The sequence below is a fragment of the Parasteatoda tepidariorum genome, chromosome 6, assembly GCF_043381705.1.
Source record: "Parasteatoda tepidariorum isolate YZ-2023 chromosome 6, CAS_Ptep_4.0, whole genome shotgun sequence".
Lineage (NCBI taxonomy): Eukaryota > Metazoa > Arthropoda > Arachnida > Araneae > Theridiidae > Parasteatoda > Parasteatoda tepidariorum.
In genome coordinates, this window is record NC_092209.1 from 26,987,059 (window position 1) to 27,010,937 (window position 23,879).

General features: G+C 27.1%; 1 protein-coding gene across 1 annotated transcript in view; it reads right to left on the reverse strand.

Annotated features, from left to right (window-relative positions):
• Positions 1 to 23,855, reverse strand: part of LOC107456302 (nuclear pore complex protein Nup154) — a 61,387-nt gene extending 37,532 nt beyond the window's left edge. Inside the window, exons 1-13 of the mRNA XM_043047871.2 lie at positions 23,557 to 23,855; positions 21,087 to 21,242; positions 12,118 to 12,258; positions 11,049 to 11,145; positions 9,246 to 9,316; positions 8,381 to 8,473; positions 8,076 to 8,227; positions 7,337 to 7,442; positions 3,437 to 3,510; positions 3,186 to 3,277; positions 2,694 to 2,791; positions 1,369 to 1,515; positions 584 to 684 (exon numbers count right to left, since the gene is read on the reverse strand). Coding sequence (XP_042903805.1) covers positions 584 to 684; positions 1,369 to 1,515; positions 2,694 to 2,791; positions 3,186 to 3,277; positions 3,437 to 3,510; positions 7,337 to 7,442; positions 8,076 to 8,227; positions 8,381 to 8,473; positions 9,246 to 9,316; positions 11,049 to 11,145; positions 12,118 to 12,258; positions 21,087 to 21,237 — 1,323 coding nt within the window. The 5' untranslated portion in view covers positions 21,238 to 21,242; positions 23,557 to 23,855. The remainder of the gene's footprint in view (positions 1 to 583; positions 685 to 1,368; positions 1,516 to 2,693; positions 2,792 to 3,185; positions 3,278 to 3,436; positions 3,511 to 7,336; positions 7,443 to 8,075; positions 8,228 to 8,380; positions 8,474 to 9,245; positions 9,317 to 11,048; positions 11,146 to 12,117; positions 12,259 to 21,086; positions 21,243 to 23,556) is intronic.
• Positions 23,856 to 23,879: the final 24 nt, after the last annotated feature.

Genomic DNA, 23,879 nt, shown 5'->3' on the forward strand with positions numbered 1-23,879 from the left:
ATATACTATATATAACCAGTTTTTATAATACCAGTTTATACTATTTTATATGGAATAAATCTAGAATGGCTCAGAAAAACTTAAATTACATAGAATAATATATTCCTCACATGCTACAAGTAAGGTAGTCCTCAGCAAGAAAATTATGTTATATATAATTTACACTACGGAGTGCAAAGAGAACATTTTAGCAATGAAAACTTCCTTTACAAATATTGTTTCAAATAAATTTTAAAAAATTTCATATTTCACACAGTTTCATCAAAGTAAGTACAGGTAAGTTACAAAACTTTAAATTATCAACCGTAAATAACTAAACATTCATCTAAATGACAACTCAACACCTGACAGTTTAGCAAAATCTGTATTTGATTACATTTATCATTCAAGAATGAAAACTTTAAATGATATAACCTACTGTTATAAAATAATTTATTTAACTTAGGTAAAAGAATTATATAAATAAACAAGTTTCTATAGTCTATGAGATGAGTACACAGTCTATTGTAAAACAATTAGCTACAGAGTAATATTTATTTAAATTCAGTTAACTAGAGTCAAATCAAAAGAAGTAATTGCTTACATGAGTTTCAATGAGCTGAGGATAAAACGCAAAAGAATCATTTGAGGTAGCAAATACCACATCTTTATCTTCATTCTGTGATGATGCCAGCAAAGTAAATCCTGAAAAAAATATTTATCAAAATAAATACGTTAAAAAAGATCAATTAAAACAAATTTCAAGGATTTTTATTCTTCGGAAAAAAAAGCTTTATGATTGTGTGTTAAAAGTTCTTAATTTGATGGAAAAATAAGCAGAAAAAAATGCAAAAAAAGTGAAAACACTGAGGGGTTCAAATTTTTAACTGCTCTACTGTTTAAACTATTGTTATCTTAATTTCCATATTGCAGTTTCTACCCCATTTTATGTGGATCAAAAATTCAAAGCCTTAGTTCCATAACTTAAAATATTATTTCTTACTGGTTAGGTAAGACTGTCAAACCATTAAGATGTATTCCTAATATGTGAAAACCTAATTCTTAGATAAAAAGTTAGTAAGATCTTTTAAAATATTGTATAGAGGTAAAAATTTTCAAACTTCTTTGATTTTTCAAAAGCATAAACCTTTTAAAAACAGTTACAATGGTTAACTGCAAAATTATTTAACACAATATGCATTTCTAACAAGTTTTTTAAAAAAAAGTTTAATAGTAATTGAAAAAAAGAACATTAATTTCATAAAAATTGAACTAAACAGATAACAAATAATTTCAGCTCATCTTGAAAAAAAGAAAATACTTAAATGAAAGATTTCCATAAATGGCAAGATTAATTACTCATGTAAATTGATGTAGCAAAACTCTTACCTTTCTTATAATATGACATATGCACATTTAGTGGTCTCGCTATTGCACTAGCAGTAAAACCAGGTGGTAGTCGAACATGAAGAAGAGACAAAGTGTATGGTCGGTCATCTCCAAAACCACCATTTGTCGTGTAGTAAAGTCGAACACCTGATTAAATATTGTATTAGCCTACTAGTAATTTATCAAACAAAAGGGCAACAAAAATATAAATCTAAAGTTTACATTTCTTAATAATTAAGAAATTAATAAGCACACTATTAAAATAATCAATGTATAATTTCAATAAGTGCAATAAGTCACTCACTTGCAAATACTATACTTGTATTAATAAATATTTTGTAAAATAATATATACATGATTTATATTTCTATTCATAATTTTTTTTTGGCTAAGGATTTATTTATTTTTGAAAAGACTGTTTTTCCCTAAACCCCCAAAACTCATTATATATATAATGTTTAATGAATGTTAACTTTCTTAGCATTAATCTCCACTTTCAAAACTTACACCTTTCCTGAATTTAAAAAAAAAAAAAAAAAAAAAAAAAAAAAAAAAAAAAAACAGGTTTTGCCCTAGTTATTCAATGGCAAAATAAAATTTCAGTAAAATTTTGCCCATGTCTTGGAAAATACTCAGGAATTGAAAATTTATCAGAATAACACCACATTGTTTCCAGGTTTTACGAAGTGTGCATTATTATTTTAACAGATATTTATTACATAATTATAAATCTCTTAAATTAAGAAGATTTGTAAAAATATAAACTTGAATTAAAATTATAAAAAAAACACTTTAGAACCCATTGATTAGATTAAAGGATATTAAAATAGATAGAAGGTTGTCATAAAAATTTTAAAGATATTTATTTAGAGTACAAGTCAAATCTCTCCGACAGAATGATAGCAACCAAATAAAAATCCTCAAGGTAAAATAAAAGGACTTATCCTCCTTCATTTTTATTTACCTTAATATGTATCTTAATACTCTTTATAGCTTATTTAATAGATCTTTATACCTTAGAACAAGAAATAAGTAAAGGGTAAACAAACAAAGAAAAAATGAAGAATTAGCAATCAACTATTTAATTTTGACAAACCATAAAAGAAGTACTTGAAAAAGTATAAGATTAGAGTTAAAAAACAAGATACATTAAAATTTACTTAAAAATTATTTGTTTTAGCTAAAATTCATTTTAACTTTACAGTCCATACTATAAATGAGGATTTAAAGTCTAAACAAGAATTTACTAAAATTAATTTATTTTGCACATAAAAGATATACAGTTGATGTGAGTAACTTATAAACCCGAATAAAAATAAAATCACCTGATTGAGTAATAGCAACGAGATGTACTAGCTTGGATTCAGTTGCTTCAATGGGACTAATGTGAATTATTGGATATAGGTATTTTTTATCAATTGTCCTGAAACCAATTAGTGAATAAAAAGATTTGAATTATAATACAATACAAAACATAATTTAATTCAGAAGAAATAAATAGTTAGAATGATATTTCAGTTATATTTGCTTCAAAAAACCACATTATCAAATTAGGAAATATGAAGAAAAAAAATCGACAATTCAATCAACAATGAATTGGGAAAAAAATCAACGAAATTCCTTTTATTTAAACATGTTGAAATAAAAATAAGTTAAAACAATTAGTTATACATGTCTTACTATTAAACATAAACCTAATTTTAATTAATCTAATTAAATTTTGTAAAATCTAAAAGTGAATCAAGACTAGCTAATAAGATAGAAAACATAAATAAAAAATAAAATTTTTGGAAATAAAAATCACAGCTTTAGCTTACGTGGCCACTGACACAGCTTGCGAAACCATTTGGCCCTGCTGAAGTACATGGACTTTACTCATCTGTTTACCATCTTTTCCAAGATCAAACACCTACAGAAAAATAATTTCATAAAATTAAGAAAAACTGCAGTTATTTGTAAGCTTTAGATAGCAATTTAATTTTTTTCTTAGAACAAGAATATAAACTTTAAAATGTGTATTTGTAACAAAGAAAATAGGAAAAAAAATTAGATTTTAATGTTAGTTTACCTGAATCGAACTTTTTTCAAATCTAGCATACAAAATATTTCTAGTGTTGTCCACTGCTATTTGAAGAACAGCATCTTTTGTGAATAAGGAAAAGAAAGTGATTTAAAAATTAAATAACTATATCAAACAAATATGAAAATGCAGTTTAATTTTAAAATTTATAACTTCACACATTCTTAAATAAATTAATGTGTAAAAATATTAAACAAAGCTGAACTTGTAATATCTATAGGACAGGGATGGCGAACCAATGGCACGCGTGCCGTTTATGGCACCCGACACAATATTTTGGGCACGCCACCGATCACAAAGTTCACTATGAAGCATATTAACAATTAAATTAAAATTCGCAAAGAGCAAAAAAACTAGGCAATTATTGACAAAAAAATTAACAATTAATGTCAAAAAACAATTAATAACCATAAAAAACAAGCTAACAATAAATGACTAGCAAAAAAAATTAACAGTCCTGCTTAAACTAACATCTTACAACGTAATATAAGTTATTTGTCATCCTATCCGCAACAACAGAAGTCAGACTGGTGTTATTTTAAGTTGAACTACGAGTATAACTGAGACATTGCAAAATGTTTTTTTTTCATAGTAAATAAATTGTTTTGAGTTGATACTATTTTGTATCATTATTTTCCCAAAAATCTCGAAGTCAAAATTATTTGACGGCACGTCTATGATCTCATTAAACAAATTTTTAGAAAAAATGGCACGTTGGTGCGTAAAGGTTCGCCACCCTTGCTATAGGATAAAAAAATTTTTAATGTCAAACATGAAACAGCAGTTTTATTTTGATGTTATAACTTCATGCTTGACTAGCTAATAAATTAAAACATAAAAACAACAATCAAACCAGAAAATGCAATAAATTTAATATACAAGTCAGATAAAACAAAAACTCATAAGTTAATTTTTATTTCTGAACACCCAATATGAAAATGAAATTTAATTATAAATTTACAACTTAATTCTTCAAAAATTAATGAGTAAAAATATCAAACAGAGCTGAACTTGTAATATCTATAAGATACAAATCAGTCAAAAAAATTAATAAAAAATTTTTTTAGTGTCAAACATGAAACAGCAGCTTTATTTTGTGGTTATAACTTCGTGTTTGAGTAGCTAATAAATTAAAACATAAAAATAACCATCAAACCAGAAAATGCAATAAATATATTACACAAGTCAGATAAAACAAAAACTCATAAGTTAATTTTTATTTCTAAACACCGAATATGAAAATGAAACTTAATTATAAATTTACAACTTAATTCTTCAATAAATTAATGAGTAAAAATATCAACCGAATCTGAACCAAAAATGTACTAACTGAGAAAAGATAGTGTTTCTTGAAATAAAATAAAAAATATAGCATATAACATCAACATTTCATCACATAAAATGTTAAACTAATTTCAGAATACAAATTAATTAGATTAATTCTTTGTCTTTTCAATCAGGCCACCATCTTTTCTTCCACCTCATTCTGCTCTAATAAATTACCAGGGTGTGCGGCCAGATTTTTCAACAAAAAATAAGCACCTTTTAAGCACTCAAAAAATGTTTTAAGCACATTAAAAAAAATTACAATTAGGATCTGTACAGTAATAAAAATTATTTTTTTTCTATCATTAAATGTCCTTAATTTATAAACATAAAATCAATAAAATTCAAAAACTTTACATAATCATGATAAAATAAATAGTTTCTAAAAAATATTGCAGAGAAAATTGACTACTTTAGGCACTTTATCATAGCATCACATAATATACATAGGCACTACAAATACATAGGCACTTTATCTACAAACCCTGAATTAAAAAAAAAAACACCTTTAAGGGCTTTTAAAAAAGAAATCAAAAATAAGCCTCTTTAAGAACTTTTTAAAAACGCTACGCACACTGAATACAGTTCTACATAATAGACTGCATTTTAGATAAATATCAACATGCATCCTTCTATGATGTTACTTTGGCTCTATTTCTTTGAGCCACTTTTCTTATGTAATGCTATACTCTTTGTAATTAGAATAGGCACCTCAAGGTTATGCGATTTTTCCCTCTCCATTACCATGGTTTATGCAAATCTTCCCTTTTCTCACAACAGTATGATCTAATTTCTTAATCAAACATACTGTCATAAAGAAAAGCAAACCACCTGCGGTAACAAAAAAAATAAATAAATAAAAAATTGGTGAGCCATGGTGATCCAGGAATAGTGTGATCGCTCCCATCATGACCCAGGTTTGAAACTCAGGGGTGATTGCTTGATACGAATTCTGATCTCAGCGCACACTGACCATAACGGTGACGTAAAATTATCCCCAGTGGTAGATGGATCATAGGTTAAGGTCTCCTTGCTGCTGGAGTAACCGTTAGAGGTTTCCGTAGTTTTCATCTCCATCAAAAAGTCCTTCGCGATGGCCAGTTTTCCCCAATGCTAGATCGAGGAGTTCCCTTGTCATCTGGGTATGGTTTAAAATCACACGGTTACCAAGTTTCACATTGATAGTTGTAAATTCAGAATTGGGTCAACCGTTCAAAGCCATTTATAAAATAAAATGAATCTGGTCAATGCGCTCTAAAAATGTAGGAGAGAAATGTAAAAATTTGATAAATTATAATTCTAATCAAAAATTATGTTTCTACAGTCGAACTCGTTTATAACGAGCACAAAGGGACCGTAACATTGTACTCGTTAAATCCGAGTGCTTGTAATAAACGGGTCCTTAAGGCAGGCGTGCAACCAGAGGGAAGGGGGCTTGGGAGGTCAAATGATTGAGTTTACTTAAAATTTAATACTTAATTACTTTAATTACATTAATTAATTTAACTAAATACTTTTTAATAAATTAATTTAATTAACCCCTTCCTTCTCACTCCCGTGAAAACGACGGGGTGAGTTTTCGCCAGATATTTCTCGCTCCCGTGATATTGACGGGCTGGAGTGTTCAGTAGTAACGCGCCAATAAGAATAAAACTAATTTATTTCTTTTGCCCGGAAAACATTTCTTTCTCATTTTACACACCAGATAGCAGTACCAGGATATTTAAGGTGATTGTAGATAGTTTATTTTAAACTAGAGTTCACCACTAATCAAATTGGTATTACAAATACAAAAAAATGGGCACTTTTATGACCCTTTTCTTGAAAATTAACCGATCGTTAAAGGGTTAAATACATGACCGATAAGGGGCAAAATCGATTCGTCACCGCCTACTCTCACGTGACTTTTCCCATGCTTTAGATTAGAGTGATAAGAGCAATTAAGTTTCAGTTCGCGGTTTTCTTTGATTTCGCGCATTTCTTATCATTTTGAAAAAAAGATAAGACGGAAATACTAGAAAGATGAGAAAAAAGATTGCAAAACAGGAAAATACTGCTCTCTAAAACCGGGTCTTGCTCGTTAAAAGCGACTTTTGTTCCATAGACTTAACATTGATCCAAACAAATATTCTCGTTTCCCTCGGTAAATCCGAGTTCTCGTTAAAGACGAGTTCAACTGTAATTACACAGTGGCACGTATAAAATAGTATTAGTAAATCTAGTTTTCACACAATTCTGTGAAGAATTACTCGTACAAATTCTTTATTTGGTAAGAAATAGAGATAAATTAAAGTTTGTGTACAGATTATATTGAAAGGTTATTTGATTGATACGGAAGTTACAAATTTATATCATCTTTTTTCAACATTGGAAAAAGTATTAATAAGTCAGATAGTACAGATGATATAAATAAAAAAACATTTTACGGCTTAGAACATGTAGAAGTTTAAAAAAAACTACAAAATAAATATTAGAATAAAGAAGCTTACAAAATAGGAGATACAAATGAAGAATAGGACAAGCTTTTTATCAGTTTTGATTATGGATTAAAAGAATATTTACCTTCATATGTAAATGCTAAACTAATAAAAGATGGTACGATGTAAGATAGAACACTACTAGAGTGGTTAATTTTCCTACACTTTCTGCTAAACCATCTATCTTGCGGCTACAATAAAAAAATAAAAATAGAGATTTAAAAGATAATAAATAAATGATATAATTGAAAAAAAAAATTTTTTTTAAAGACAAGTCTATAATAAGTTTACAGAATAAACAACAAAAAATTAAATATAGACATAAATAATTTATGCAAAATAAATTAAATAATAAAAATATTAATAAATCTGTTTTAAAATAATTATTCAATAAATAACAAATGGATAAAAAAAGCTTTAGGAAATGTAAAGAGCATCAAGATAAAATTTTAACTTCACCCCAAGTTTAAAATAAAAAGCTCATCATTATTAAAAATCAATTAAAATATGTATTGATAATAATCAATACTTAGAGCAGCAAAAAATTTTGAAAAAGAAATTAAAACACTAAAGATATATATTACTTATTAAGTTTTTTTCTTAAAGTAAAAAAAAAAAGTCAATTATTCTTTATATCATATCATCTAAAGGTTAAAATAAAGCTGATTCTTAATATAATTAGGTTAAAATAAAGCTGAATTAAGATTTGTCTGAATACAAAAAATTTGACTTTTCCCCAACAATTCAAAATAATAATAACATTAATAAAAGTAAACTAAAAGAAAAAAAAATTATTATTCATTATAAATGAACAATAGGCTAACCTGATAGGTAAATTCATAAATAGATCCATCTATACCACCCAGAAAAATTCTGCCACTCTCAGTTCCTTCAAAAGTACACATATGCACATTATCAGTTGGATATGAAAAAAGTGCTTCAGGAAGCATGTGCATTTCTTCAAAAGCTGGGGAATCTGTAAAAAATTCCAAATGCATGTAGCCTTTTGGTTAACAAAATGCCATCGATTGCAAAAGTTATAAATAATACAAGGACTAAAAAGTAAAATTCGGTACAGTTCGTAAAGACTAAAAATTGAAATAAAACAGAAAACTGATAAGTTACATACCTTTATTTTTTCTTGTAAAATTTACTCCAAGAATAACAATTTCAATAGGAGTGGTGAGACAAATTAGGTAATGAATAAAATCTTGAAATATATCTACAAAAATATCATTAATATTACTAATATAAAAAAATATTATCATAGCTAATACAAATATTTTTCAACAGTAATCAATAATAAATCAAGCAACTGTCTTACAGATTTAAAAAAAAAAAGAGATTACATTTTATTCTCAAATATAAAAGTCAGACAATAAAATCTGTCATACATATTTTCAAAATTTATTAAAAATATTTACCTTTTTACAATTATTACCTATCTGGTAAGTTACCATACTGAGGATTATTTTCCAAAGAAAAATACAGTAAACCATATTTTTTTTATTTTCCTTATTATATAGCACTTCTTACATTTAAATATTATCATCCAAACTGTACTAAGGGGAAAAAATAATGATGACCATACTTTTATCAAAAGTTGGAATAAAACTTCACACAACTTAGTTGTAGTATATATTTAAAAAAACTAGACAAAAAATAAAACCTTAATTTAAAAATATTTCGAATAACTTTTTAAATATGCCATAACCAAATAATAAAAAACTATGAACTTAGAAAAAAATGATTTCCTCCCCTTTTTTTTTTAATTAAAATATAAATAATTTTAAAGAGATTAATTCAGTTTCTCTTCATGAAATCTACTTCAGCTCTTTGGAAAAGTATATTTTCTATTCATTTATGACAATAAATTATTTTACAAAATGCAAACAAAGTTTTGGATATGTGGTGACTTGTTACTTCTAAAATTATATATAGTTTAAAAGTATAAATTTGAAATATAAATACATTATACATTTCTACAAACATACCAGGCTTTGGTTTTACTAATCCAACACAGAGAATTGTTTCCTTGATGCCATCATAATATGCAAGGTCACTCCTAAAGTAAATAATTAAATATTATTAAATTCAAGTGCATTTTCTTTATATACAGTGGTGGCCAAAAGTGTAGACATTTTTTGAAAGTTTCATGTTTTTCAACTTTGTGTACTTGTAGAATATATTAATTTTCGCTTAAATACAAACGTTTATATATCGAATTGAAGATAATTTAATAATAAATACAGTATTACAATACCAGTATTACAAAAAAAGTTATGCAACTAATAATAAGCAACTTTAAAGTGATACTTACACAATCAATACTTAGTAGGATAACCCTTATTTTTTATGATAGCTTCACAGCGTCTTTTCATCGAGTGAACAAGTGTTTGGACTTCCTTCCCTGGCCGGCTGCATCATGAACATCTGTGCGCCCAGCATCAAAGTTCCTGCAGCATTTCCGCACATTGCTATCACTCATGAACGCTTCTCCGCACGCTTTACTCATTTATCTATGAATTTCAGCTGCATTGCTTCCTTCAGTATGCAGAAATTGAATGACTGAACTCAATTTACATTTGGTGGGAGCCTCTATTTTTCTAATCATGTTTATGTGCTCCATACGTACTAAAAAATGACAACCGCTAATCCACGCTTTACCCTGGCCAACTAAAGGCACATCGCAAGACGTCTGCGCACAGACTTAGCAATTTTTCCCCAAAGTTTTCCTTTAGCGACCAATCAGACCTTGAAAAAAAATAACCCTTCTATATGTGACAACCTTCATATATAATAACAACCTTCCATCTATTTTAATGTCCTTTAATCTAATCAATGGATTCAAAAGTGTTTTTTAATTTTAATTCATATTTTTAAACCTTCTTAATTTAAGAGTTATAATTATGTAATAAGTATGTGTTAAAATAATAATGTACACGTCGTATAACCTGGAAACAATGTGGTGTTATTCTGAAACATTTTGAATCCCTGAGTATTTTGCAAGTCATGGGCAAAACCTGATTTTTTGGTGCAGGAAAATGTTCATTCAATGTTCATCAGTTATAAACATTCAGAGAAAGTGGAGATTAATATTCAGAAAGTGAAAGTTAACTATCCCTTGTGAATCAATCATTCATTCATTCATGCATGCATGAATGTATGCATACATTCATTCATATATATTGAAAAATTAAAGTCTAATAAAAAGGTCTCGTCAGTAGAAAATGAAATTAGAAAAATGGGCTATTTTTATAATCAAATATTAAATTTGATTCATAAAAAGATTGACGTTACGATTTCATATCTTACAATCATTAAAAAACTTTACTATAATACTTACCTTACCAATAAAAACAAACTGTAACTGTATGAAGAAATTCATGGTAACAGTTTCCTTCAGTCACAGAATATTAATAAAACTTAATTGTGAAAACTTAAGTGATTACTAAACCCATTTTTCTATTTTATGATAATTTTTTAAAAGAATTCGATGTTCATGAATTATTAACATGTTTTTTCACTATAATTAAGAAGAAATATACCAAAGAAACGAAACATATATAAAGCTAAACAATATGAATGAAGAAAAAAATAATTCCACTAAAACATAATCATTACAATTAGAGTTTTAAAAACGACAACTTTCTTCAGTGGCTAAACATGAAATTTAAAAAAAAAAATTTACTGATGAAAACATAATAGACTTAAATCATGTGCTTGCATTAAACCGAATTCTAGAAGAAAAATTTTTAATATTTTAATATACAAATCATAAAAATGAATCAACTTACCCATCGTGAAATGACCATAGAAAGATGTTGCTATCAATTGTCAACCAGGCACGTCCGATTTCAGGAAATAATCCCATTTGGCAATTACTTTGCATAACTAAATTTTTATTAAAGTCATACACTTTGTTTTTGTTGCCAAAAAATAAGAAATTTTCAATAGATGAGTCCAAGTAATGTGAGTAATATATTAAACATATTGAACAAAAAAAATAAATAAAAACATTTGCTGCAAAAATAGGGGGAAATGAAATGTTACTAGATTAAAAAATAAAGAGTGGGATGCCTTATCATATTTCCTTAAAACTTGTCATCAGGTTTAAATACATATAGAATTTTCCACATACATATATAAATATACATATAACACACAGTAGAGCCCTGATTATATGAGTTTCCGCCTTTACTGAGCTATATTTTATTTCAAGGATTTTTTTTTTTTAAAGTTTTTAAACTGCAACTGAAAAAAAAATCTTAATTTTATCTTCCAAACAATTTTATCTAAAATCTGAATTTTATCTAAAAAACTAGATCAAAATTTATCTTGAAGAGAAATTTTTCTGTCATTTTGTTAAGATTCACAGTTTTTAGTATGGGTACATGGATGTCCAAAAAAAAAATTGCATAAGATTTTCCATTCCTGTGGAAAATTAAAATTTAAAGAAAAATATTTAAAAGTTCTTCAAAGTCACCAGAAATGTAAATAGCATTATTTTGTTATATTACACTTTTTTAAAATAAATTATTTTTTAAATATACCTATTAAATGAAAATATCACATATATAGATATCAGAATTCCAATATGTCATTTCTAAAAATTTAACCATTACAGGTTACATTCGGTTTTAAAAATAAATGAAGAAAATTATAAAAGCTAAATTTATTAATTTAAAAAAATACAATGTGACGTGGTAAGAAAGATAAACAAATTCAACAAGATAATAAATTTCTAATAACAAGACTAATAATTGTTTAAATTCTCAAAGATATAAGTAATACCTTTTGAAATTCTTAATGCACATAAATACATAAAATAAACATGGCTCAGAATGGAAGAAAAATAAAGGATACAGCTAAATTGTTCTACTAATTCCGGTGGTAACGGAATTCTTTTGACAGTCGACAGTTGAGCTAAAGAATGAAGACTAATGCTAAGTTCAGAAACACCAGGATAATCTTGATCATTTAAACCACTTACAGTAGGCAATGTAGCTTTAAAAAAAAGTTTTTAAATATAGATACAAATTATATGAAGCTTAAACAAAATGTAGAATTATACATTTAAAATATTTAGAGTACAAAAAAAGAAAAGAAAAAAACTATTTTAATCCGGAGTTTAAATGAAAATTTCTAATAAAAGAACAAATTACCTCATTATGATACACTTACAAAATACAAACACAACTGTCTTAAAAATTAGCAAAGTGCTAATATTTTTTATTTTATTAAATATTTTTGCCCAACTATTAAAAAAAAAAAAAAACAAGGATGAAAATTATAACATCAGATCCTCAGGAAATCGAGTTGAAAGCTATATCAAATTAAGCTATAATAAAAAGCTATTTATAAGGCAGTTTTATAAAAATTAGGGATGGTAAGTTTTAGGACAATTGTTTAAACCTTGGCCAAAGGATACTCTGAGAAGGCCTTTCCATTTCCCTTCTAAACTTTAGTAAGAGTTCGTCCCGAATAGGGACGAAATATATAGCACCACCAAAACCCGTTCCACTGTCTCCCCGACATTTTTGGAGGGGGTTGTGTACTTCCTGGGGTGTTAAGTAATCCGAAACTAATTGACTAACCACTGTCACAGAAAGGGAGGAATTGCAACCTGCGGGGGTCACCTAGCTTTCAAAAGATATCAGAAGATACTCACTCTACATTATGCTTTTTCTCCTTCTAAGAAAAACTTAAAAAATATTTTTTTAAACTCTAGAACGGCTTTATTTATTTTAAAAATGGTTTTATCATTTTATTTAACATGCACTTTTTCTAATTACATCTTGAATTGTTTAATATTTTGATTTGATTATTTAGAGAACTAATAATAACCAGAGTACTTAAATTTATGAAATTTTACTATGTAGTCATATGAAAGTAATTCATATAAAGTAGCTACATTAAAAATAAATTTATATTTTATTATAAAGTTTGTTAGTTTTTTTTAAAAATTGATTTGCAAATTTGTAAAACTTTTTATGTTAAAGTAACACCTTGAGTTCAAGATTTTATTTTTTATTACTTATTTAATTTTTTCTTTGAATTACAATTCAAATACAAATATTTATCTCAACCTTCTTTTTTTAATTTTAATTAATTTTTTTCAATTTTTTTTAAAGATTGTTACACCGTTTTGAAACTAATTAAATTCTACCAATTTAAAAAACTATGCTGACATTTAATCCATTGTTTAAGCAAATATGGTTGCTCACTGCGTAAATTCGATTTAGACTAAAATATTTGAATTTCGCAATTTGAATGCACTAAATTAACCTTCATTAGAAACTAACTTCATTTTAAATATTACTTTTGCTAACTACATTTATTATTGTATAAATAACGTCGAATTGGAATTATGATTCGATCTTAAAAAATAAACAACCGGGGATATTTGTTGTTTGTCACAAATTGAAACATCAAAATTAAAAATTATTCGATTTAATGATCACAAAATTTTAAATCATATTAAGACAGATCTAGTTTCCGATTATATCTCTTAACTTATTCTAATAACTTAGCTCGGATACATTAAAAACTTTACCCACAAACTCATATTCATCAGTTTTACTTACATTACTTCTACTTAATTATAGTTACTTTAAAAACTTATCGCCAAAGATATTATTTAACAATCAAAGCAAGAAAAAAAAAATCCTTATTGATCTAAAGCAGTTATTTAGTAAAAATTTATTCAACTGCATATTTTGAGAGCGCAGTTTTATATGAAGTTTATTTTAAGGGAATAAAGGAAAATATAACTTATTTATTAAAAAGCGAATATATTTTATTTATCAGCTTTTGGTTGTTCAACGGTATTAGATTTTATCAAATAATTTTTATCAAGTAATATCGTGTGATTACTTTATATAATAAAGGAACTTCATTTTTAATTTTAAGCCTTTAACTTAAAATTATTATAACCATAATAATAATAACATAGAATAATGGTAAAAGTGGGTAATAAACGCATTTTATGTGTAAATGCCGTAAATAAAAGGACAAATAAATAACTTGTAAAAGTATAACTTATTTCTAAGAAGTTCCTTAAAAACTATCTTTGATAAGCTTTATAATTTTCTAAACGTAGAAGTAAAATTATAAGAAAATTGATGTAACTCTTTCATTTCAGTTTAGAGGGTTCATAAAAAATACCATCATTTCTGTTGTAAAAATAAATTATAACATTTTCGACTAATAAGCTGAAGTGACAGTTTAAATTTATTTTTCTAATAGATCATTTCGATGGATCATTAAAAACAACAAAATAAAACAATTCTATGTTATTTTACATTTTAGTACATAGATTTGTGAGACTGCTCACTGTAATTAATATAAAGATTTATCAAAATAATCGAAATTAATTTATAAAAAGTACGATAACGAAATTTTTGNTTATTGATTTTCATTAAAACTTACAACATAACAGATTGAGACAAGTTTACTTTACAAAATTTTATCAAATACAAAAAATACGAAAAATCAAATTATTGAGAAAGAAAAAGATATTGATGCATTAAGGCAAGAATTTGCAGTATACAAAATTAAACAGGAAGAGATTCAACGAAAAAAATTATGTTTATCTAAGAGATATATTCATATAGATGGTATGCTGGCTAACCCTGGGGAGTTTTCGTGTTTTTCCCCTCCATGTAATGCTAATGCGTGCTAGTTTTCTTATATTTTAACTGACCATAACTACAGTAGTTAAAGTTTGCAGTGCAGAAATTTCTACTCTCCATGAATGGCAAAGGAGGGTCAGGGAAGAGAAATTAAAATAACACATTGATTATATACTTCTTTCTATCAATATAAAAGAGCGAAAAAGTGTGAATAAAAATTACATTACGCACTTTTAATATGAATTCGAAAAATTTCTTGTTATTAAATACATAAGGTATTGCATAATTCCTACTCTTAATATATATTTTTATAATATTGCGAAAAAAAGTTTTAAAAAGTGTATTAATTAGGAATTACAGATTAATGTTAAAGCAATAAAAAAAGACTAATAGTTTCAAAATCTAGTGAATCAACTAAGGAATCAGGTCTGAAAACATCAAAACCAGTTTGACTGTCTGAAGTAACAAAGAGTAGCTTAACTCTAAGTATTACAGCTTATTTTTATTTTTTAATTTATCGTGATGAAATTTCGTGGTGTTTATAATAATCACATTTCTCATTCTTTCTATTTCATCTGGCAATCAAACTGGTTTCAATATTTTCAGTGTTGCGTTCCTAAGCATCGATTCATTATATTTTGATACCGTTTGTATTTTTCTCTCGTGAATATTAATTATGACCACTAATGTTCTTTTACTTCCTTTTTTTTTTAAAGAATTTTACAATACATGCGTGTATTTTCATATTTTTCTTCATTTGCTGATTAAAATGAAAATTTCATAATACTTTAGTGTTCTTGTGTATTTACATTAAAGCCCTAAAAACAGGGTTAAGTGCTTGTTCATGTTTGGATGATGCGTGGTCTTGTGTACTAGCTATTTTTTTTCCTTACCGTGAAAAAACATACTATCCCAGCTATTGGAGTAATTAAAACTATTTACGGAATGAAAAAATTGGAACCTTTTAAATTTTTTTAATGTAAATGTTTTTTTAAACCTACAAATGAGTGTACGATATATTTTTTTAAAAAAAAAGGAAAACTGCAGTTTTGTGATGCTTTATAGTATATTGGAAGATCTTTACGTCATTTATTCGATTTTAATTAATCTCACTTTATTCAGCAGCTAATTTTTTTAATTCTGAAACATCTTTAAAAAACAAGAAACAAAGTTTAAAAAAAGGGGAATAATGTATTTAAAAAATAAATTCCATTCTCAAAATGAATAAAAACAAGAAAATTATTACTACTAAATAAATAAAATGTATATAGAATGAACGAATTATCAGCAAATATAATTTTCATAATAAATTACAAGCTTATAACTAAAAAGAAAGCTATCGGTTTTTAAAGCGTTCCCCATATCAGTTCTTCAGAAGGACAGAGAGAGAAAAAGATTTTCAAAAGGGAGCAAGACCTCCCACCGAGAAGATTAGTGAACTTGGGGGTGGAAGTTGCCTTCCTCCCTTACTCAAAGGTAGAAAGTGACTTGTGTTTCAAAGGCAATATTACAAAAAGTAATAAAGATAAAAAAAATTAACCTACATTTTCGTGGATAGGAAAGAGTGAAAAAATTATTAGTATTTTTTTTTTTAATTGATTACACCGATTCTTAAACAAGAAAATTCGATTCAAAGTATGACAAGCCCGCCATAGACTTTACATGTTAAAAGCAGAATTGAGGAGTCTGCTTGGTTCAACACTTTTATCCCGGCAACCACGATTGCGGACCCTACTTTCTGATCATTTGAGCTCACCCCGTGCTCTTTGTTCACCAAGGTTTAAACCGTCCTGTCTAAAGCTTTTCATCAGATTACGTAGCATCACATTCACCAACAAATATAAAAAACATTATTTCGAATTGAAATAACTATACTTTTTGGTCAACTTTTATGTTTTAAAATTAATATTTTTAGCGTTATTCTAAGTACTAATTTCTTTTCTTCATAAGGATATTTTATTTAACAAAAAAGTTTGAAACACATAACTCATATCAATCCTTTGTTCACAAGAGATTCGAATTGTTTCAGATAGATTGTATTATTTGGGTAGAAATGATGTACAATGTTCTAAGAAATCTTCTGATAAAATATTTTATACATATATTATAATATATTTTCATAGTATAAAATGAAACTGGATAAGCAAATTCAATAAAAGTTAAAAGAACACTCTCTCATTCTCACATTTAAATTTAAGAAATTAGACTATTTTTTTTAAAAATATATTAATAAGTATTTCAATTTCCTCTAATAAGATAGTTGAAGAATATAAAATGTTATTTTAATTTTATTTATGAGAATAAACTTCAGAAGCAAATGATACTCATTTTTTCATTCCCTCATTTATCACCCCTGCATTGAGAAAGAATAGCACTCACTTTAATAAAAACTATATGTATTAATAAATATTTCAATTTCCTCCATTAAGATTTTTTTCATTCCCTCATTTATCATCCCCACATTGAGAAAGAACAGCACTTTTGTCATTTATTTTCCAAAATTTAATATTAATAACCATTATAATTTCCTCTTGTAGTACAGTTTAAAAATATTTCATTTTTATTTATGGGTATTGAGTTGCAAGGGATTGATTCTAATATTTTTAAAAACAAGTTTAAAAAATATTTCTGCAACACTTAATTTTTAAAAGCAGTTACCAGTACTTTCTCCAATATCTTTAATTTTATTACATTAGAAATTTCTAACACATTTTTTTCTCATTGTTACAACCTACAAATAACCAATTTGTAAGGAATGACCCATATGTATTCATAATCATATTATATACCCTGACATCATTGACCTGAATTTCCTTATCAAGGTTCGTTGATAAATATCAATGGATGCATATCATATCAAATAAGCAATACATCCAATATTCTTTTTACATTAAAAATCATGATATTTTTGATATTTAAATTTTTTACTCCAAGTCAAAATTATCTCCATGACATCTCAAGATTTCTATTATACACTGCAGAATCACACCTGAACTCCAGACTTAGATATAATGAAAAAATTTCTGCGAACACAATACCCCAATTAAAAACACTTTCAGTACATGGATTAACTATTGTAACTATCGGGTTGTTCGGGAAGTAATTTTGTTTTTCAGACAGAGGATTTAATTGTATTTTTTCGAGCTCAACGTCACACTTAACCTGCATTATCATTATTTGTTTTGAGAGCTGATATTGCAAGGCTTGTATGTGAAAAAGTTCAATTAATTCTATGCAGTAGTTTTTGGTTGGTGCCCTTTTAAATATGGAGAGCAATAAGCAGCATTTTAGTCATATTTTAAATTTTTGCTATAGAAAAGGTGAAAATGCTGTTCATGCCAGAATGAAATTAACCGATGCGTATGGAGAAGATGTGTTGACAGTACGCCAGAACTGGTTTGGAAAATTTCGATGTCGAAGATGCACTACGTTCTGGAAGGCTGGTTGAAGCTGATAAAGACACAATAAAGGTATTAGTTGATGCAAATCGGCAAATAACAACACGTGAGATCGGTGAGAGGTTAAATTTATCGGATTCACTTGTTTATGACTACTTGAAAGGCCTGCACTTAACCTTGAAGCTTGTTATATGGGTTCCCCATGTTCTCACAGAGAGAAATTTGTGTTTGTGTCGTCGCGTTGACCGTCTGTGATTCGCTTCTCAAACGTCACGAAAACGATCCATTCTGGAAGCGCATCATTACTGGGGACAAAAATTGCGTTGTCTATAACAATGTCAAAATGCATGAAGCAAAAAATCTGGACCAGCTCAAAGCATTTCGAAAGTCAATATCCATCAGAAAAAGGTGATGCAGTCTGTTTGGTGGGATTTTAAAGGAATTATTTTTTGTCTTGTTGAGCTTTTGCCGGATAAAACAACATTTAATTCGGAAGTCAGCTGGACAAACTGAATGATGCACTTCAACAGAAAAGGTATAGTGTTCCACCAAGATAATGCGAGATCTCATACAAGGTTGGTCACTCGCCAAAAGCTTTTACAGCTTGAATGGGATACACTGCCACACCCAGCATATTCTCCAGATCTGGTGCCTTTGGATTATTATTTGTTCTGGTCACTGCAAAATTTTTTGGACTGTAAAACCTTTACCTCAAATGAAGAGGTCAAAAATACCTGGATCAGTTTTTTGCCAGCAAAGACCAAAAATTTTATGAGCGTGGAATCATGCTACTACCAGAAAGATGGCAAAAGGTGTTGGACCAGAATGGCCAATATATAATTTAATAAAATACTTATTCATTGTACGAAAATTGCACCCTAAAAAAAACTCAATTACTTTCCAAACAATCCAATAGTTTAAAAATCAATGGATTTTTTTAAAAATGTTTACATTTTATAAAACTCCATATTTATTCATACCAGAGGGATGAGTTTGGTAACAAAAAATAAAAATCTGAAAAATGTGAAAAAGCACTTTTTAATTTATTGAAAAAACACCTGAGGAAGAAAAGTTTATACAAGAAGCATTTTTCTACAGAATGTTTTATTTGATATAAAATCGTGTAAATAAGAAGCACAATCTTAAATTGTGTAAATAGGAATCACGATGTGAGAATGTAATTTTAAATTGCTTTTGCATCGGAAAAAATTAATCTTTTTTCTCTCTAATTTGACAAAGACAATTTTCTTTGAATAAGCAGCCTTCTTTTTTAGCAATAGTAAAAAAAATTCTATGATTGTGACAAATTTTCTGTCTGTGCATTTTATACGAGCCTGCTTAACTCAAGACAAAACTCTAGATTTAGACAGTGCATGCTCCCACAGGTTGAGGCTTCTTTAGAGAAAAAAGGTTTCGGCTTGGACAAGCTCAGACTCGTGATAAAATTTTCTGAAACCTCTTTACAACTTGGATCCATTATTAAGCATAAAAAGTTAAAATTGACGAAGTATAAAAATCTCAGCAATCTGCTTCTCTAGTTTAGCTCTTTTGCTTTGTGAGATCACTATTTGCCAAATGACTTTTATTTAGCTTCCGGATTGGATTTTATTTTGTAATTTTTTTTTAAGTCACCTTGCAGTTTCAGTTCATTCAGTCTTTCTCTTTGCTTTCTCAGTGACAAGATCGGAGAATTTGGCTTCTATCTAATGTTAACTCAGGTGGATTCGGACTGCCAAAGCGAGCTCGCTTTCATGTCTTGCTTCCACTCACAACCTTCCTAGAAAAATCAATTCTTAGACTGAACCTGTTTTCGACCACCCCACTTTCAACTAGAGAAAAATACTCTCCCATGATGGTCACTCTAGATCTAACCAAAAGTAACAGTTCAGTGAGCAGATGTGGCTTGTTAGTATTTGGTCAACAATATTCTATATTATGCAGACATTATTATTATTTTTGCTATTGCTGTATCTTGCATAAAAAATTTATAAATATTTTGCATCTTAAAAGTTTAATTTAAATATTTAAAAAAATTTATGACAATAACTTATTTGCAACCAACTTGCATTTGTTCAAGTCAATCTGTTAACTTTCAGGGACAGAAATTTTTTTGACTCAAAAGGCATTTTTGAGGCATTTTGAAAATTTTATTAAAGTAAAAAAATCTTGACATTTGAGGTAGGTGATGGCAGTAAAAAATGTTTTAATTTTTGACAAGCTTTATTTATTTATTTTTGCTGCTAAAATTTGATTTGATTAAAATTTTGTTACAAATAAAAAATTTAAAATGTATTGTGAACAACATAAAATGAACTTTTATGTTAAATTTACATAATGTCTGAAAATATTTTCAGCAGTAATGTTAACTTTTGTACTAAAAATATAAAATATATATTAAAATATACATTAAAATATATATCAAAATATGCAATAAATATCAGATGTATATCAAAATATCAGATATCTTTTAAAGGATTAGGATATTTAGGATGCCTGTTCCTTGTGTTTTAGTCTGACTATGAGTGCTGTTAATCTAACTTTAAAAAGTAATAATCAAAGATGAGTTTGTTTCTTTGCTAATAATTGTTCTGTAAGATTAATTTAAAATTATAATATAAGAAGTTTGTTTTTCAATTAATTTTTTTTATCCCAATAAGAAACAAAGTGACTGTGAAGTACAGACAGCTCATTGTTAAATACAATAAAAACCTATTTAAAATGTTGTTCCTAAAAGACTATAAAGTTATAAACTATAAAAATATTTAAAAAACAAAACAAAAAAAGCATCTATAAAATACTTTACCTCCTCCCATTTTAAGGCAGTCCACTAATTCTGGAAAAGAATTGTCAGCCTGCATTTGGATATCAACCATTTTAGAAACTTGTTCTAAAACATCTTTCGGCACACTAACGGTTGAATGTTGAATGGAGGTTTCTAATAATGACTTAGACATTTTGGCTGAAATTTAAAAAGAAAAAGCCATGTATACAATAGCGATATGTAAATTAACATCGTAATGATTTAAAAAAGGGGGAAAATTAAAATATTGAGACTATAAAATTCAAAATAAAAGGAAAAATGTTTTTAGTTTTTAAAATGAATTAGTTTCAAGTAAATCTGTCTTGACATATTATACATTGTTGATATAAGAAATAAAAGTGCAACAAATAATCTTACTTAAATAAATAGACTTCACGAAAAATATCATTTCTAAAGTGAGCTCCTTTAAGTTGTAAACTAAGTTCATTAAGAAACAAGAGAAAGAAAGGGGGTACAACCAGGGTTGGCAAGGTTTTGGCCATAATGGTTTAAACTATTCTGTCCAAAACTCTTTTAATCAAATCATATAAAAATTTATCAGTACAGTGCTTTTGTAATAAATATAGCATAGAACTAACACTTTATTATTAAAATTAAATCTATAAAAGAATCTTTGTTTTTAAAATACATAATAATAATTAAAAAATTAGAAAATTTAAACAAAATATAGTTATTTTATTTATTCATTTTTCATCAAAAATTATGTTTTATCATTAGCTCTCAAAATTATCTAACTTTCTCATTCTTATTTGGATTTAAAGGTTTTTCTTTTAAAGAAATATTAAATTAAAATAAAACAATTTAAAAAGGATTTTTAAAAAAAAAATATTTTTTATCATGGTTTAGATATTTAAAACATATAAACTTAAGCAAAAAAGAAGGAGGATTAATAAATAATCTAATTCAATCGGTCTTCTTAACATTTGATAGCTCATAACAAGTTCACTTGCTGATTAAAGGCAAAAATGATTTCACAGTAATTTTGAGAAGTATACAAAAATATTTAAACATTCTTCCATAATTTGCATCATTAACATGCTTAAAAAATAAAATTGATGATGGGTGAGATTAGTTTCACTGAAAATTTTCATTCCTAGGTTCATTAAGAAAATACAAAATAGAAATTTTTTTATTAAATTAACAACATACAAAAGAAAAATTCCATTTGTAAAAAAGAGACAAGATTATCTTGACAGCAAATTTCACTAAATACAACACTAAACACACACATTAGAAATAACTAAAAAAAATTCATGAGCATTTTTTATTAAATTAACAACATACAAAAGAAAAATTCTATTTGTAAAAAAGAGACAAGATTATCTTGACAGCAAATTTCACTAATACAACACTAAACACACACATTAGAAATAACTAAAAAAAATTCATGAGCATTAGTGATCAGTTTTTATTCAGGCACTGCTGAATTTGGGGATATTTACGTATTGTGATCTGTCACGCCAACTACAATCGCCAAGATGCCAAATAAATTTTAAACTTGAAATTTTTTTTAAAAAAACATGTAAATGTTTGCTTGGAGGTGCTACGAGTTATACTTTTTGAGTTGGTCCCTTTGTGTGATGCTTTTTTTTAGTTTCTCGCGGGCCACTGCCCGAAAGTTTCTTAAACTTGGCATTATTCTGCTACAGATCACAATACGGAAATCTCCCCCTGAATTTTGACAATTTCTGCCTTTTGGTTAGCCTGTCTCTGAATAGTGCTTAAAATGAAAATTTTCCTCATTGAAGTTAGTCTCCAATAATTTGAACATATGTGATCAAAATGTCTTACATTTAACCACATCTTAAGTAACTTAAACATTAAATAATGAGCACTTTAATAAGACTGTTTCAGTAACATTATATATATTTCACATTATAATTGTTATATTGTGACATAGTCACATTTAATATTATAGTTTAACATGATTATTTAGATTTTAAAAGTGACAGTTTTAACCATACGCCTTTCAAGTTTAAAAAAAAAAAAAATTACAACTTTATAACCCTATGGGTGTTTAATATAATTTGGTATTAACTTATGCACAGTGGAACTTGAAAACTAATCTATTCATTGATATCTTACAGTAAATGTCTTAATGATTAACTATAGGAAGAAAAGAAAAATTCTCTTTAACTTTTAATAAACTTTCCAATACACTTTTATTTCTGAACTTCAATTTTCATTAGATTCATCTAACGTTTGGCGGAAAAATTATATTGAATTATTAACCCAAATATAGTTTTAAAAAGCTATTGGATGATTTATGACCTTCGACAAAGCAAATGAAATATTAATTGAAATAACAGTAATAAGCAGTGATGAATACACATATCTTAAAATATGTCAGACAATAATTTTAGCGCCGGCTGTAAACATACCTGGAGTATAAATTTATTTAGTTTGGTAAATACTACCATATGAATAGAATTGGAAAATAAAATTCTCTTACCGAAGTAAAAAACAAAGTGAAGAGCTTCAGAAGTAAAATAAAAAAAAATAACTTAATGAAGGAATCAATGTTTAAAATTGAAAAACATATCACAAGTATTATACCACATGTTTAAAAACATTGTTTTTTTTTCTACAAAAAGACAATTTAAAATCTTATTTAAACCCTCCTAAAATACATAGAGACTGATTGAAAATTTATGAACTATAGATCATTGAAATTAAAATCTAACTCAAGTTATTTACAAAAATTTCCTAATGCATACATTTCGAATTATGAGTAAACTTAAAATACTGCCAACATTAGTCGATTAATATGTTTCA